Source organism: Rhopalosiphum maidis, chromosome 3, assembly GCF_003676215.2.
Source record: "Rhopalosiphum maidis isolate BTI-1 chromosome 3, ASM367621v3, whole genome shotgun sequence".
NCBI lineage: Eukaryota > Metazoa > Arthropoda > Insecta > Hemiptera > Aphididae > Rhopalosiphum > Rhopalosiphum maidis.
Window position 1 is genome coordinate 49,912,486 of NC_040879.1, and position 16,073 is coordinate 49,928,558.

A 16,073-nucleotide genomic window follows, 5' to 3' on the forward strand; every position below is an offset into this window, starting at 1 on the left:
TACATGCGCGACTTGTATTATTGTTATTATATACGTATGCATACAACCAGTTATCATTTGTTATCAGTTATCACATGTTATCAGTTATCATTTGTTATCACATGGTATAATATACGTGCGTGATATATATTTAATCAGTTATCACGTGTTATCAAACATTATATTTTTTTATATTAATTATTTTAATATATATATCACTGATGTATTTACAATAAGAGACATTTATCTGTGTTCAAATAAATATCAATAAATTGAAAGAAACTTTCGAAGTACAATAAGATACATTTCCTACCATTAGTAGGTACAGTAGGATTAAATATCAATATTCAAACACATTTCTTAGCGAAAACTATTATTATTGAAAAACGCCATAGCAATGTTCATTGAAAGGCACTTCCGCCGTATTGACGATAATAGGTATTCAATTAAATATACACTGCCCCACAATGATAAAGACACTTCCTGCCATTACAAATCGCCACCGTATTGTCATTACCTGTCATCACTTAAAGGACAATTATTAAAGGATAAATACCTACTATATATTACACTAAAGATATTAAAATGCATATTAGTGAATAACACACATTAATGACTGATATTAGTACCTTCTGCCAGACGTATACAGTGTAATATCAATTAAGTATCAATATTCCCATTCGTTTATATAAATCCTGAAAATAGTCAACAGTCCTCCAGTACGTTTTAAACCGTCGTATACGCGTCTTCATGTTTAATTTTTAAATATTATTTTTTTTTCTTTTACTATTACCTTAAACAACATGTTTAAATGCGAACAGTGTCCGCGGGTTTTCATACGTAAAGATAATTTAGTGAGACATGGGAAAACTCACGATGGTGTTCGTTTCACGTGCACTATCTGCGCGTTATCGTTCAGTATCATGTCAAATTTTAAGAGGCACGAGAAAAATGCTCATGGTATGTATACTTATTTATTTTTATTATTAATTTATATCTAATATTACATTATATCTAATGTTTTTTCCAAGGCATCGTTCAGGATCATCGTCAGCCTGCACCGGTTGTTGCTCAACCCACTCGACAGAGTGTCATACAGTTCGCGCCTCGCGTTGCCCCACAGGGCGACATACAGATTCCCCCTCAAATTTTCATCCCCGATATCCCAGCTGGTGGCTCGAACATGGTATCCGAGGACGAGATTTGCATGACAGCTATGGAAGAATTTGAAAAAGTTCAAGACGATAATACAGGTTAGTTTTATTTTTAATATTATAGATGGGGTATAATTTCAAAGATTCGTATAAATCATAAATTTTATTTATATGCTGATGGGTTGCACCGGTTGTCAGACCGTTTGGTAGATTTAATTTTAAACGATACATAACATTTTTATTCTATTATAAGAAAATTAGTTTCTCTTTAGATTTATTAGGGGTTTTTTAATTTTATTTTTAAGACTCTTATACAACTACGGGCGTAAACGATAAACGAGTTTCCACCGCCAACACCACTTCGGCTGCTAGAGCGAAAAAAGCACGCATGGATATGGTGAAGTCCCCCGGGTTAGTTGAAATTTCATCGTCAGCGGGTCGAAAAATCATCTGGTATTTCACAAAAAATTTCAATAATGTTATAAATTATACCGACTTTCTACGTCCTCTTACACCGGCTCTGTCAGACATGATGAAAAATCACGTGCAGCAACATCTAATAAAATTTAGCTTGAAGCTCGAGGCTACTTAAAACCGATAAAACGTACCCAATTCGTCCGAAAATAGGGCGTTTAAAACATCAGCAGTTGAAGTTTTTTCGGAAAGTAACATTGCTGAGATTATTGAAAGAGCTTATATAAAATTATTGACCGAGGAAGAAGTTTATACTAGCAGAGGAAGCGGGTTTACCCTGGAATCTATAGATGGGCTATTGTTGACCGTGTACAAATACACACCGATGGATGGCCGTCATGCATACCGCTGCCTGCGTATATCGATAGAAAACGGGGTACAATAAATCCTCAGAATGTAGACCAACAGTGCTTCAAGTAGGCTGTATTAGCCAAGCATGTGACAGGGCCGGCGGTATACCGTATAGGAGAAAATTATAGACAACACGAGGACAAATACAATTTCAATGGTATATCGTTCTCAACGCCATTATCCGACGTTAAGAAATTCGAATATAATAACCCGACTGTCTCTGTGAATGTGTATGGGTTAGACAAAAAGTTTCAGCCACCGCGTAAATATCTGACGTACGAGGTGTACCAGCTACGTGTCGTTGATGAGGAGAAAGCCAATCACTTTGATCTGTTGTTGGTAGCAGACGAAAGCGGGTCGCATTACATCTACATCTCGAATTTTTCACGCTTTATACGCTCTCAAAAGACTGGACATAAAGAGAGTGTCGTATTTTGCAAAAAGTGCTTTACCAGCTTTGACAATCAAAGATATAAATATAAATTGAATGGGCTTGAGGCGTTAACTCAGCATAAGCTTATATGCGGTGCACATAAGCCAATATTACCGGTGATGCCGAAAGAAGGTGAATGTCTGCAATTTGAAGCATGGAGAAACACTCAGAGACATCCTATAGTAATATATGCAGATTTCGAAACTATACTGATGATGACGGATGAGAAGAAGGGGGGAAATACAAAAATAATGCACAGACATGAAGCGATGAGCTATGGACTCATTGTGTAGGCGAGCAATGACGTACCGATAGAGCTATTAGCGAGACATGAGATACCAACGGAACCAAAATTATATCGAGGAAGTGAGAGTCGACAGGACGTGGTGAGACATTTTGTCGAAACCGTGTCTGAAATAGCATTAAAGATAGAGAAGTTATTGAAAACGAATATTCCAATAAATATGTTCGCAGACGACAAACAAGTTCATGAAGCAGCGACGCACTGCAATCTATGCAAAATCGAGTTTACCCCACCTTCAGAGGTACTATATCGTAAGACAGCTGACCATTGCCATCTCACAGGAAAATACCGTCAAGCTCTCTGCAATGTATGCAACCAAAAACTACAAACACCCGTTTTTGTACCGTGCTACTTCCATAACTTGTCCAACTATGACGCGCATCTGATGGTCACAGAACTTGGTTATGACACCCAGACTATTAGAGTAATACCAAACACTGAGGAAAAATACATATCATTCTCTAAATATGTGTCAAGTAAATTCCAAATCCGTTTCATAGACACTTTTAGATTCATGGCATCAGGACTATCAACTCTAGCTAAAAATCTTGTAACACCAGGTCTGGAGAACTTCAGAGAGACCGCTAAAGTTTTTAATAAAGTCGATATGTCGCTCGTGACTCGGAAGAGAGTGTACCCGTACGAGTACACAGATAGTTGGAGCAGGTTGGATGAAGAGAGACTACCGAGGAAGAGGGACTTTTGTAGCACGTTAAACGAGTCGGGAATAAAGGAAGAGGAATACACGCATGCAAAGGAGGTCTGGGACCACTTCGGTTGCAAGACGTAGGGCGAGTACAGTGATCTGTACTTGAAAATCGACGTGTTGCTGCTGGCGGACGTCTTTGAAAATTTTCGCGATGTGTGCCTTAAGACATACAACTTGGACGCGGCGTATTATTTTACTGCACCAGGATTAAGTTTTGACGCGATGTTGAAGTTTACGGGGAAAAAGTTGGAGCTGTTGAGTGATTACGATATGTTATTAATGTATGAGAATAGTTAGTATATCAATATAATTTTTAAAAATATGTGTATAATAATAATCTTGTATATTCTTCATAGGTATTCGTGGTGGATTAGTGCAGGCAAGCATGAGACATGCCAAAGCCAATAATATAAAGACTCCAGACTATGACGAAACTAAGGAGAAATCGTGGTTGATATACCAGGACTGTAAATATATTTATTTATTTATTTTATTTTACTTTTTTTTTTTATTATTAATTTTTCAAACTTAAACTTTACAGGTAATAATCTCTATGGCTGGGCTATGTGTCAGTATATGCCATACGGTGACTTCAATTGGGTTGAATCCAACTTGAACGGACTGAGTGAGATGTTACCAAACTATTTTCATTTTCCACTCGTTTATAGAGTAGCCATGCATTAACGATTAATATATCAATGGGGTGGTACCAAAGCCTCACGTACCACTTTTTGTTCGTATTTTAATTTTATAACGCCCAATCAAGGAATTTAAGGAGATCAACACCTCCCTTATGGTGATTGTATTCTTTAATTATAGAGGAGAAATTTACTTCTATATTTATTTTGGTTTTTTTATCAAATCGATTGGTTGACATTGCAGGTAATATACTACAATAAGGTGAAAGAAGTGTCACTAGTTCATTATATTTCCATACGACTGATTATCCATATTTTTTTGAACTGAATATTTAATTGATTCAGATTTTATAAGTAAATATAGGTCGTCGTTAAAAATTTATGAAAAAAATTCAATTAGTGTTTAAAATTTTGATATTTTAGTAAGAAGTGGAAAAAGTTCAAAGTTTAAAAACTGGGAATCAGGACAAAAATTGGCTTCTCTCTAATTTAGTTTTGTTAATTCAGATTTCAAATATTTTTGAATATTTATTTGTTTATTTTTTTTCTGGTTTTAAGTTGTAGGGTTATTTATAAAAAAACTTCTATCATTATTCATATCATATTTTAGAGTATCATCATTGTTCACATCAAATACTAGATTATCATCAACATTAACGTCTAGTATCAAAGAGTAGAACACAATTGAGAACGTCCCTTTTCAGTCGTACCTTTTTTAATAACACAATTGAGAACGTTTTTACATACCAATTTTTATGCGACGTTGCCATATTAATTAAAAATATTAAATAGCAATAAAATATATAGATATCAATTATTTGTCAGTTTATATACGGTTTAAATTTTTTTTCCTAAGTATTTATTACCAGTTAATTTTAGATACTCTATGAAGTCCTTGGTTCGCTCAAACTCTTTATAAGAATTAATTGTCGAAATAATACGATCATAATCTTTGCTGGCCGTGGTTTTGATAATACAGCCCGTAGCTCTAAAGCCATTTATAGCAGTAGTCATTGTAGAAGCTTTTAAATATGCTTTACCTAGAAGTGATGCAATTTAATAATGCGTTACTACTCTGTGCTCACTGGCATGCTCTCTCTACCATTTTTTAATTTCATTACATTGGTAAATGCTAAGAGGTTTCATGAAAGCTTCGTCTAAAGGCTGAAGTTTATGTGTGCAGTGAGGAGGGAAGTAAAGCAAAATAACACCAGCATCACGTGCTTTATTTATAAGTGCAAATAGTGCAATGTTTTTTATGTGGGTAGTATGCCCTCTAGAAAACACAATGAACTTTTCAAACTATTTTAAAAATATATCACTCTGAATCCAACCGCTTGGGTGGACTTCTGCCCAATAACCAAGTGGAGCTCCATCAATTAATTCTGGTTTTGATCTTACACGGAGAAATATTAACATAGGAGGCATAAACAAACCATCACACTTACATATTTCTACAGTTACAGTTTGCCCTCTTTCTGTAGAAGTTAAAGCCCCTACTTGTCTACGTTCACTGCAAGCAACAATTTTACTTTGTAGTTTTGGTATACAAGTAATACTGGTTTCATCGACATTGTATATTTGCGAAGCTTGAAGCTTATGAGTATCTACTGTATCAGATAGTAGTATATAAAACTTACCCACTACTGTAGGATTGAAACCTGAAGCTTGAGCAGCTGATGTAGCTTCAGGTTTCCGGATTGACAAATCGGGATGTCTTTTCATAAAGTTGTACATCCAATCTAAACCAGCTAAATCATTTTCTTTGGCAAATGGATTTATTTATTTGATTTTTTTCTGCAAGTTGATATGCCAAAAGTCGATTTTCTTTTGTAGTGAGACCAAATCAACGAGCTTCTATTGTTTTAATATAAGTTACAAGTTGATTTTCCTGTTCCTCGTTGAAAACTGTTTTAAAAGCACCTAATCCTAGAATATTAAAAGTACTATTTATTTAAAAACATAATCAAAAATATCAGAATTGATCTGTCCGTTTATAAAAATACTATTTTAATGTAAGTATACTTAATATCACTGTTATCACGGTATCACATTTTTCATGTTTTTATCAATAACTATTAGGGTGGGATTTTTAATGAAGAAAAAACCGAAGGGGGTTAACCTAAGCTAACGGAACCATTGACCCATATTCGGGCTAACTCCATGACCTGGGCGTTGTTTATGAGGGACTTCCAAGTCGGGCGTTATTTAATGTTGATGGAAAGTGATTTGCCGCGGGCCCCGCATGAACAAGATCCGCGCGCGGTTTGCAGCTCCCGGTCCAAATCAGACGTCAGAACAGGTCATACCATCATCGTTAATGATGAAACTGTCGGTGGAAACAGAATTTTTATCAGTGGTGGATTTGACACATTTACTAAGTCATTGGAAACGGAACCATCATTGACTGAGATGATATCTTCAGCGGGGAAGAATATTTAAAAGAGGTGGAAGTAGAACCATCATCGGCAGAGGTAGTATCGTCAGTGGAGGAGGCTGTGATATTACATTTGGGTGAAAATGCTGTATTCCCGTAGTTGAAGGAGACTTTGAAACTGTTAATTAACACGACTCAATTTACATTGATAGAGCTGAACCAGTCAACTTCAATTGAGTAGGCCCAGTTTGCGTCAACGGGGCAGGCTTCAACAACAACGAAATAGTTTTTTTTCTTTGATGTCGATGACAATCTGTTTTAAAACTATAACCTGTAGCTATAGTATGATGACACAGAACAATATAAATTATTAGGTAGATATTTACTACCTACTAAAGTTATAATTTTTTAAAATTTGTCAAAATCCGTAATGCAACTGCACTCATTTCATTTTATAATTTTTTTTATACTTTCACTGTGTGACATGAACTTTTGCATGCCTTTTCCACTATATATTTAATTATTTATTCAAGTTTTAAACGGGCCAGGTCCAATTACACACATAATAATAACAACATTCGATCTTAACAGTAATATACTAAAAGAAAAGTAATTGTTATGTATAACGCCTTGACAATACATTGTTATTAATAAATAAAATAAATACAACATTTCTAGTAAATTATACTGTATTTTAAATAGTAAAAAATTTAATTAACATGTTCATATTATTAACATGGGTAAGAGAAGAACAAAACACTATAATGCCCACATGACTAACATAATCTTTAAATTAATCTGGTTTAACTATGGTTCTTTTTGGTCTGGTATTTTTATTTTCCATTACTTCTAGAACTTTAATTTCACTCTGCATATGTACTTCCTCATCATTAATTTTTTTATTAATTTCCAATGGTACTACTATATTCTCATCACCTTTTTCTTGTGGTGTTATAATACTCCATTTTGCACAGATTTTTTGTTTGATATCATAATCATTGATTTTTTTGTTTAAACCTACTACCTCATAGAATGTACCTAATTTGAATATTTGGTCAACATGTCGTTTGAAATAACTGTAATTTATTGTATCCTAACAAATGTATGTAGAATTACCCAACTGTTCATCAATTATACATGCCTTTCCAATTTTTTTTATTTGGTTTGCTGTAGTCTCTAATGTACACATTCTCTCCAATTTCAAATCTTTTATTGTCTATTTTACCTTTGTAGTTTCTCACTTCTCTAGTTATTCCAGGGTAGAACGGATGAGAAGTCAAGTGTTTAATGCCATTCGTTTCACAGAATTTGATGAATTCAATTGTTGTAAAGGGAGTATCATTGTCAGAAACAATAGTGTCAGGAAGACTGAATCTAGCAAATGTTTCTTTAAGTTTCTCTAAGGTATAGAATGTTTCAGCATTGTCTACCTCAAACACTTCTGGCCACTTGCTATAAGAATCTATTATGATTAAGGACATTTTATTATTAATAGGACCCAAATAGTCCAAATAAATGCGCTCAAAAACTTGTAATGATTTAGGCCATTTCGTTAAAATACATTTTTGTGGTTCAGGTCTACTTTCTAAACATAGAGTACAACTTTTAGCTGTACGTTCAATATCTGAATCGATCGATGGCCACCAAAAGTATGATCGTGCCATTGATTTAATTTTAACTAAGCCAAGGTAAGAACTGTGTAATTCTCTTATTTATAACTCAGTAAAGCTGTTAGGTATAACCATTCTGTAACCCCAAACTAATACATTATCTTCTATCATTAATTCATCTTTTCTGATATAAAATGATTTTATTTCATAGCTACTATTTAAATAACAAAATACTTTTTGTAAATTTTTATCTTTAGCTATTTCAGATTTAATTTGACTTGGCAACTCGAAATTTCAATTTAACAACTTGACATTTTTGCGTAAAAGTTTTAAATATTTTGGTTAAGTTGTTTATGATGAAAATGGTACTATTTTTATTTTGCATGTTTTTGCATACAATGAGCTTAATGCATATTTTTGCATAATATTTTAATATGATCGTATATATTTTATTGTATTTATAAGCTTATAATAATTAAACTGATCAAAGTACCTATATACTAATATACTACGTACGCCTATCAAATGATTATTGGAAAATCAAAAATTTTATAAATATATAATCGTAGCATATAACACCCGTATTTTCTATTATTAAATCTGAATTATATATAATATATATTTTTATTTTTTTGTGTATATCTTTTAAAAACTATAAATGCATATTTAAAATAAGTAAAACTTGAGTGAATTGGGGGTTGTGAGGGACAGAGCACCCCAATAATACATTGGAATAAAATGTTCAATGCCTATATTATTAGTTGAAACCCACGCTTCGCCACTGATGATAAAGTATTATTTTATTATTTTAGTTATAGTAATTACTGCCTATAGCTTCATTTAATATGTATATATATGTCATAAGCATATAGTCAAATCAGGCATTTTACTAAATACCTAGGCATATAGTCAAAGAATTTAATTTTTATGCAATTTCACAATTTCACGGAGATTTCCCAACTCCAAGTTTTACACACTCACAAATAAATAATTCAAATAATTCAAATAATTTATGTAATTGCATTATGTTTTCTGCTTCATTTACCAAAATTAGTGTGAGCTTTCAATAAAGAAGAAACCTAAGGAGGTTAACCTAAGCTAACGGCACCATTGACCCATATTCGGGCTAACTCCATGACCTGGACGTTGTTTAAGAGAGACTTCCATATCGGGCGTTATTTAATGTTGATGGATTTGTTGATTTGCCGCGGGCTCCGCAGGAACGAGATCCGAGTGTGCAGTTTGTTGCTCCCAGTCCATATCTACTTATCGCATTTGATGTAGCTAATAATAGGTAGGTTTATGTTTATAGTAATACTAATACATACCTACTTTCTCCAAAAGATATAAATAAATTGATGTACAGATTTAGAAAAACGTTTATCGGAAGATGACAATAAATATTGAAATGGTTATGATTTTATGATGAAATATAAATTTTCCGCCATTTAATTGATAAAAATACTACACCACATCAAGCACTATCTGAAATAAATAAAAAAAAAAACAACGCATTTTCCAACTTGAATATTGCTTTACGAATTATGTTGACAATTCCGCTTACGTCAGCTGGAGCAGGAGAACATTCTTAAAATTAAAACTTATTAAAACATATCAACGAAGTACCATGTCACAACAAATACTTACTGGACTTGCTACAATTTGTATAGAAAATGAACAACTAAATTATGAAGATATAATAAATAATTTTGCATAAAAAAAAGTTAGAAAAATTAAAAAATTATAGCTGACAATAATTTACTTTAACAATATATCATTGTATTTAAAATATTATAATTTTTTTAGCTGTTCAGCACACTTATTTTTTTTAAACTTAATTTATAAATTAAAGTTACTACTTACCTATTAGTTAGTATACATTTAATTAGTAAAAGTAACTACCTATTAATAATATACATATATATATATATATATATTATATGTATTTTAATATTTTATAATAATAATTAATACAAGTTTATTTTCTATGCAAATATTAAATAATATGATAATACGTTTATCATTGATTGTTTAGATTTTATTTACATACCTAATGGACAATAATAATTATTTATTTTAAAATCCATGGACAAAATTATCTCTTAATTTAGAATGGGGATGTAATACATAAGATGGGAATAAGGGCCCCACATTTTTTATTTGCCCCGGGCCCTGCAAAAGCTTGCGCTGGCACTGGTACTACGTATTATACATATTCATTATTCATATAATTATGTCATTACAAATGATAAAATAATATATATTCTAATAATAATTCTATTTGAAACCTAAATATTATCTATGTATACTATTATATTTTCATATCAATTAAATATTATAATATTCTTACAATATAGTGAAATCTTTAAATAGTGGACACTTTCGGTCACCAAAATGTTGTCCACTATACAGTGGAGGTAAATTTATAATATTCATAAAGGGTAAATGTGTAAAAGGAAAAATACGTGATTTAATGTATTAAAGACCAAGATACTTTGACTGGTTTAGTCCAAAGGTTCTTAAACAGTGGTATACAGAAGGCCGTATAGTGATAAAACGTCAATCATAAATTATTTTAAAAAACTAATAAAAAAAAAATTATACTGTCGTATTTTACCACCATATTATTTAAAATAAATGTATTCAACTATACAATTTGAATCGTTCTATTTTTAGTCATTAGTGGTACGTGACTGATTGATAATATACCAAAATAGTAAGCAAAAAAACAAGTTTGAAAACCACTACTTTAGTCTCTCACACATGCTGTACAATGTACATATGCAATTTATGCATATTTATTATATGCAATTTTTTCCATGTAAATTGACAGTTTTTCACATTTTGTGGTTATTGCATTTTTAGGGCACGACAATAGTACCTTAGGGCAACATGCAATCCAATATTACTTCATTAAGTGATTTGGATCATATCTCAAAACTACTACCACCACCACCACCACCACTGGCTATAATGTAAGTAGTCCAAGTAGACATTCAAAATGAGGAGTAAGTGTAATCAAAATAATTAAATTTTCAAATCTCCAAAAATATAAAAAAATATTTTGTATATAGTATTTTAGAATCTTATCTCCTACACTAATTTTGCAACTATTAATTAATTTATAACAACTAGATATCATTATCTATCAACCAATAACAATATAATGTCGTTTCTATGTTTCTGTTGTAATGTAACGGTTTCTTCAAGTTCTTCTCCAACAGTTACAACAGCGTCTTCCTAAAAATTTAAATATACAGAAGAACCTCGATTATCCAAACTAATTGAGACCGCACCTAGTTCAGATATTGGAAATTAAAAAAAAAAAATTTTAAAACACAGTTAAATATTTTATTACATTATTTGAAATATATTACATATATAAGGAATGTATAATGTTTGTTATACTTTTTTGACAAAATCATCGATTTTTATTTGACGATAAGCTGCAACGCGCTTTTCTGCAGCCAAATCGCGGATACGAGTTTTAATGTTCGGATACGCTAATTGCAGTTGGATAATTGTGGGTCTGTATAATCGAGGTTCTACTGTATTACAAACCGTTTCACTGTTATCAGTTAAGAATACACTAAAGGTTATAAAGGATCCACTTACTCCTTTGGCTCAATTTTTGAACGTTGAAAACAAAATTATTGATAAAATAAATATACAGTGGGCTAATATACTAAATGTCAAATGGACAGAAACATCAAATACTATCTAATTTTGGAATGAAGTAGCTTGTTACACAGATGCTAGTAGTCTATTCATTCCCCGTCTTTCCGACTTCGTAGTAAGACTCACCCGGGCAGATTTACGCGAATAGGAAAGGCGGCCTCGATTCCATCAATTCCGGCGGAATTTTTTTAGTAATGTTAAATTATTTATCGAAGTAACACAATGTTTAATAATATTTTCATTTTCATTTTGAATTTCAAATGAATCAACCATTTTTATTTTTATCGGCAAAGGAATATTTGAGTCAAAAAATTAAAACACTGCCGCTTAAGAATTTATATACCATAAGTGGCCAAAAAAATTTTTCAATGCAATATTTGATATTTTTTTTATTAATATATTCATATTTAATCAAACACTGAATAAATAAAATATCTTGGTATGGGGCTTCAATTGCAACATTTGAACGAAACCATTTTTCAATGTAAACCGATATAAAAATACAATTTTTTGAAAATTGTTTGAGTGCTCCAGTAGATAATTATATGGTGGGTCTTGGAAAGTTTTGTGGCTCAAAGTTGGCAATTAAACTTTCCATATTGTGCAAGGGGAAGTACAATGAAGCTAAAGGTTAATATGATTTCTTAATAACATCTAATTATCATTTATTATACATTTCATAAAATTTAAATATAATTATATTATAAGGCAGCTCCCCATTTCTAATTATTCCTATTGATATGTATTAGGCCTCTTGTGGTACACATTTACTGGTGGGAAGTGATAAAGAATTACAAAGTGTTAATAACTTTAAGGAGAAATAAATTATTTTTATTTTTAAAAAACATTTTATATCCAAATATTTGAAATATTATTTTAATAATAGTTATTCATTTTTATAACTTGGTACAAAATAAATTTTATTTTACTGCTTTATATGAAACTTAACAATAAAAACCAGTATAAAATTGAAAAAAACCATAGTTTGATAATCTGTAATGGATGGACTTTGTTGATGAATTAATAATTCAAAAATAAAATAAAATCTAAATATATCATAATATTATGTAGATAGGTTTATCTATTTAACTCTTAACATATTGTGACATGATTAATTTTCTTCATTTTCAGGAAATGTAAATTAGCGCCCAAAACGTGGTATTGTCAAAGAATGTTGTTTAATAAGTTGTACAAGGAAGTACCTAAAAGATAATTATTGTGGACCTGAATTGACTAAACCAAAAATGTATGTAATTTGTAATTTAACTAAATATTATGATTGTAGTGTGATTAATAATATCTGTAATTGGTTCTATTATTAACTTTTAAAAAAAACTGACATCAGATGGTATAGGTAAGACCAGCATAACTATAACGTTAACAAATGTTGAAACTTTTTATAGACAGTTGGAATAATACATAGATTATCGTGTGTTTATTTGATGAGCCAAAATTTACAAATCATATAATAATTAAGTTAAAACTACACTGCAATGAAATTGTATAACATGGTACTCTGTTTTAAATTAACTATTTGATTTTGTTCAATAATTAATTAATATTTATTGTATAAATTACAGAAAACAAACAATGGAAAAAATAATGACTAATGCAAACATAAAAAAGAACAAAAAACAAAAAAATAGATTATTTTGGTTTAATTTTTAACCTAGGTAAATATACATACTTTAAATATGTCATTTGTGGGATATTATGTTATTCTAATTTATACTTAATATTATATATAATCAAATATTTTTTTAACTAATTTAAGTAATCAAATTTTGCAAATCTTTGGAGTGGTGATCCTTTATAGTCTTATAGAAAATTCTAGAAGAAATCTTTATAACCCACTAATTCCAATTCCTTCCCTTTTTAAATACTATTGAATGTCTGTTCTTCAATCTTTATTACCTATCTTTAGTCAAGATATAGTTTCTTTAATAATTTAAATTAATTTTACAGCTTGGAGTTTCGGTGAAGAGGTTGGTATGATAAGTGTACCAAGTGAACATCAACACCTTACATAAATAGGTATTCATTTTTTAGAATTTATCAATCATTTTAATTATTAATTTCAATAAATAATTATACTTTAAAAATTAAGTGTTTTTCTTTTTTTTAGTTATTGAATAATCATTGACCATTGATTAGTTAAATATTTTTAAAATTTTGTTTGTTATGTTTTACTATGAATATTTATAATTGGTTAACATATTTATTTATAATACTATCAATATTTTAATGTTTATATTAAAACATGAATTGCAAATATTAATTATGTACATATTAGTTTTCTCCAATAGCAAGTAATCTTTGCTTTGATGAGTGAATATATAAATTATATAAAAATTAGGAAGACCTAGTGGAAGCTCTTATATAGGATAGCTCTATACTTATTTTTTATATATTATTCTATATCATAGTATTACAAATATATCTCATGTTTAAAAACAGAACTATATAATGGTTATAAAAACATTATATATCTTATACAATTATTATAGTTTTGAATAATAATATTATAAACAATTAATAACTTTTACATTCATCATTTTAGCTTAAGATATACATTTATTGCATCTTTTACCATTTATAGCTAAACATTTAAAAATACATTTGATTCTAAGTATATTCTGATAAATCACGAACAACCATTACACCTAATTTTAAGTTTTTAATATAGCTAGGTATTTGAATAGTGTGTAGAATTCAAACTCATATTTGTAGTGACTAATAAAACAAAAATAGTATTTGTCACTGAATGTATTTCTTAAGATGACTGGACCTGCTTATAAATGAGATTACTTAATTTGTGTCAAAGTTATTACAAATGGTTATTACTTATTGATTTATTAAGGAAACTTGTAATATAGAATTTATCTACACATCACATTATTAATTTTTTCACTACACCTAGACATAGGTACTAAGTGTGTATCATTCATACTTATGTACGGCTTTTTAATTATTAACAATATATTTATAGAGATATCATATATCTATATAATATAGATGTTCTCTTTCAGCAACTATTTGTTTTCTTTAAGCCTTATATTAGTTTCTAACCACTTGCTGTGCACATTTGATATGATGAGGCGAATTCTCGTGTTTTTAAATAGTTGTGTATATGTTTCCAGTCTTTTAACCCATCTTTGGTTAAACTAGATCGACTCGTAGGATCAAATATTTTACAAAAAAAACAATACTGCATTAACTAATTCGAAATACACTAACCATTTTCTTAAATATTTTCTCCATTACTTATGGTTCGAAAAAAAAAGAATATGAAAAACTACGGTTATTATTATCTTTTGGAAAATTAAAATTCTTCATATAATCAATAGACATTTTGGGTCTTGTTGTTATCAAATAATCTTTGTCAGTAGATGTTATTTTTCAGGCCAATATGCTATATCATTGTAATTATTTAAATTAGTTATTACGTCAAAAGATTCATTCAAATCGATATTTTTTGGATCATTTGAGAGTATATTATAAATATTACTACATTCTTTGTCATTACTAGAACTATTAGTAAAATCGTTTATTTCATTAGAATTATCTTCTAATTCACTCTCAAATGTCACATTAGGGTTTTGTACGTTAATATTAGTATATTTAATATTATATTGTACGAAAAATTATGACATTTTTCTACTTGTAATTGCTGTTCTAGTTTTCTTTTACGATTTTTTGTTTACCAATTAATATGTTGAATAAAATTGCATTCATTTATGAGCGCTGTTTATAATTTATTATTACAAATGAGTAAATTCAAAATTGCTTTTATTATTTAAAAATACTTACATACTTTTGGCAGATACCGGCGACACCGCTAATAACTGTTCAACTTCACTAGCAAAACTAAAATGTGAAATAATTGTACATCGTATTCTTATTTCATATATAACATACGATAATCGAACATTTCAGATAACGACAATAAAAGACGATAGAAGACGATAAATTGTGCGATTAATAACTATAATAATAACTAACACAGCCCAATAGCGGCTATCTTATATCTCAAACGTATCGGTTATAACGCATATTTTTTTTTTTTTGGTTTTCCCGAGTTAATGGTTATATCTATATTATTGTATATTATTTTTTCACTATTTGTAAAGTAATAATAGAAACTGGAAAGTAACGTATATAACGTAATATATAACAGAATATTCTGTCATGGATAATTTAGTCATTTAGATATATATATATATACTATTGTCAATTTGAATAAATATTACACTCAAATTTATAAAATATTCGTATATTAAAAGCGTCCATATAAAAGTAGCGCCCCGGGCAACCGCCCGGTACTGTCTATTTTAATGCGAATACAATTGACAAAATATTAATGAAG

At 30.0% G+C, this 16,073-nt stretch overlaps 2 protein-coding genes and 2 pseudogenes across 2 annotated transcripts; 2 read left to right on the forward strand and 2 right to left on the reverse strand.

Annotated features, from left to right (window-relative positions):
- Window positions 1-902: 902 nt before the first annotated feature.
- Window positions 903-3,234, forward strand: LOC113557985 (annotated as a pseudogene).
- A 68-nt stretch (window positions 3,235-3,302) lies between these two features.
- Window positions 3,303-4,530, forward strand: LOC113557984 (annotated as a pseudogene).
- A 349-nt stretch (window positions 4,531-4,879) lies between these two features.
- On the reverse strand, window positions 4,880-6,190 carry LOC113557983. The gene is made up of 5 exons (XM_028188661.1): window positions 6,175-6,190; window positions 5,894-5,971; window positions 5,365-5,805; window positions 5,164-5,265; window positions 4,880-5,091 (listed from the first exon to the last, which is right to left on the reverse strand). Exons 1-5 carry the CDS (start codon window positions 6,188-6,190, stop codon window positions 4,880-4,882), a joined length of 849 nt encoding a protein of 282 aa, XP_028044462.1.
- A 1,022-nt stretch (window positions 6,191-7,212) lies between these two features.
- LOC113557982 (uncharacterized protein K02A2.6-like) lies at window positions 7,213-8,083 on the reverse strand. Its single transcript, XM_026963517.1, has 2 exons — window positions 7,557-8,083; window positions 7,213-7,495 (listed from the first exon to the last, which is right to left on the reverse strand). The coding sequence occupies exons 1-2, from the start codon at window positions 8,081-8,083 to the stop codon at window positions 7,213-7,215; spliced, it is 810 nt and encodes a 269-aa protein (XP_026819318.1).
- Window positions 8,084-16,073: the final 7,990 nt, after the last annotated feature.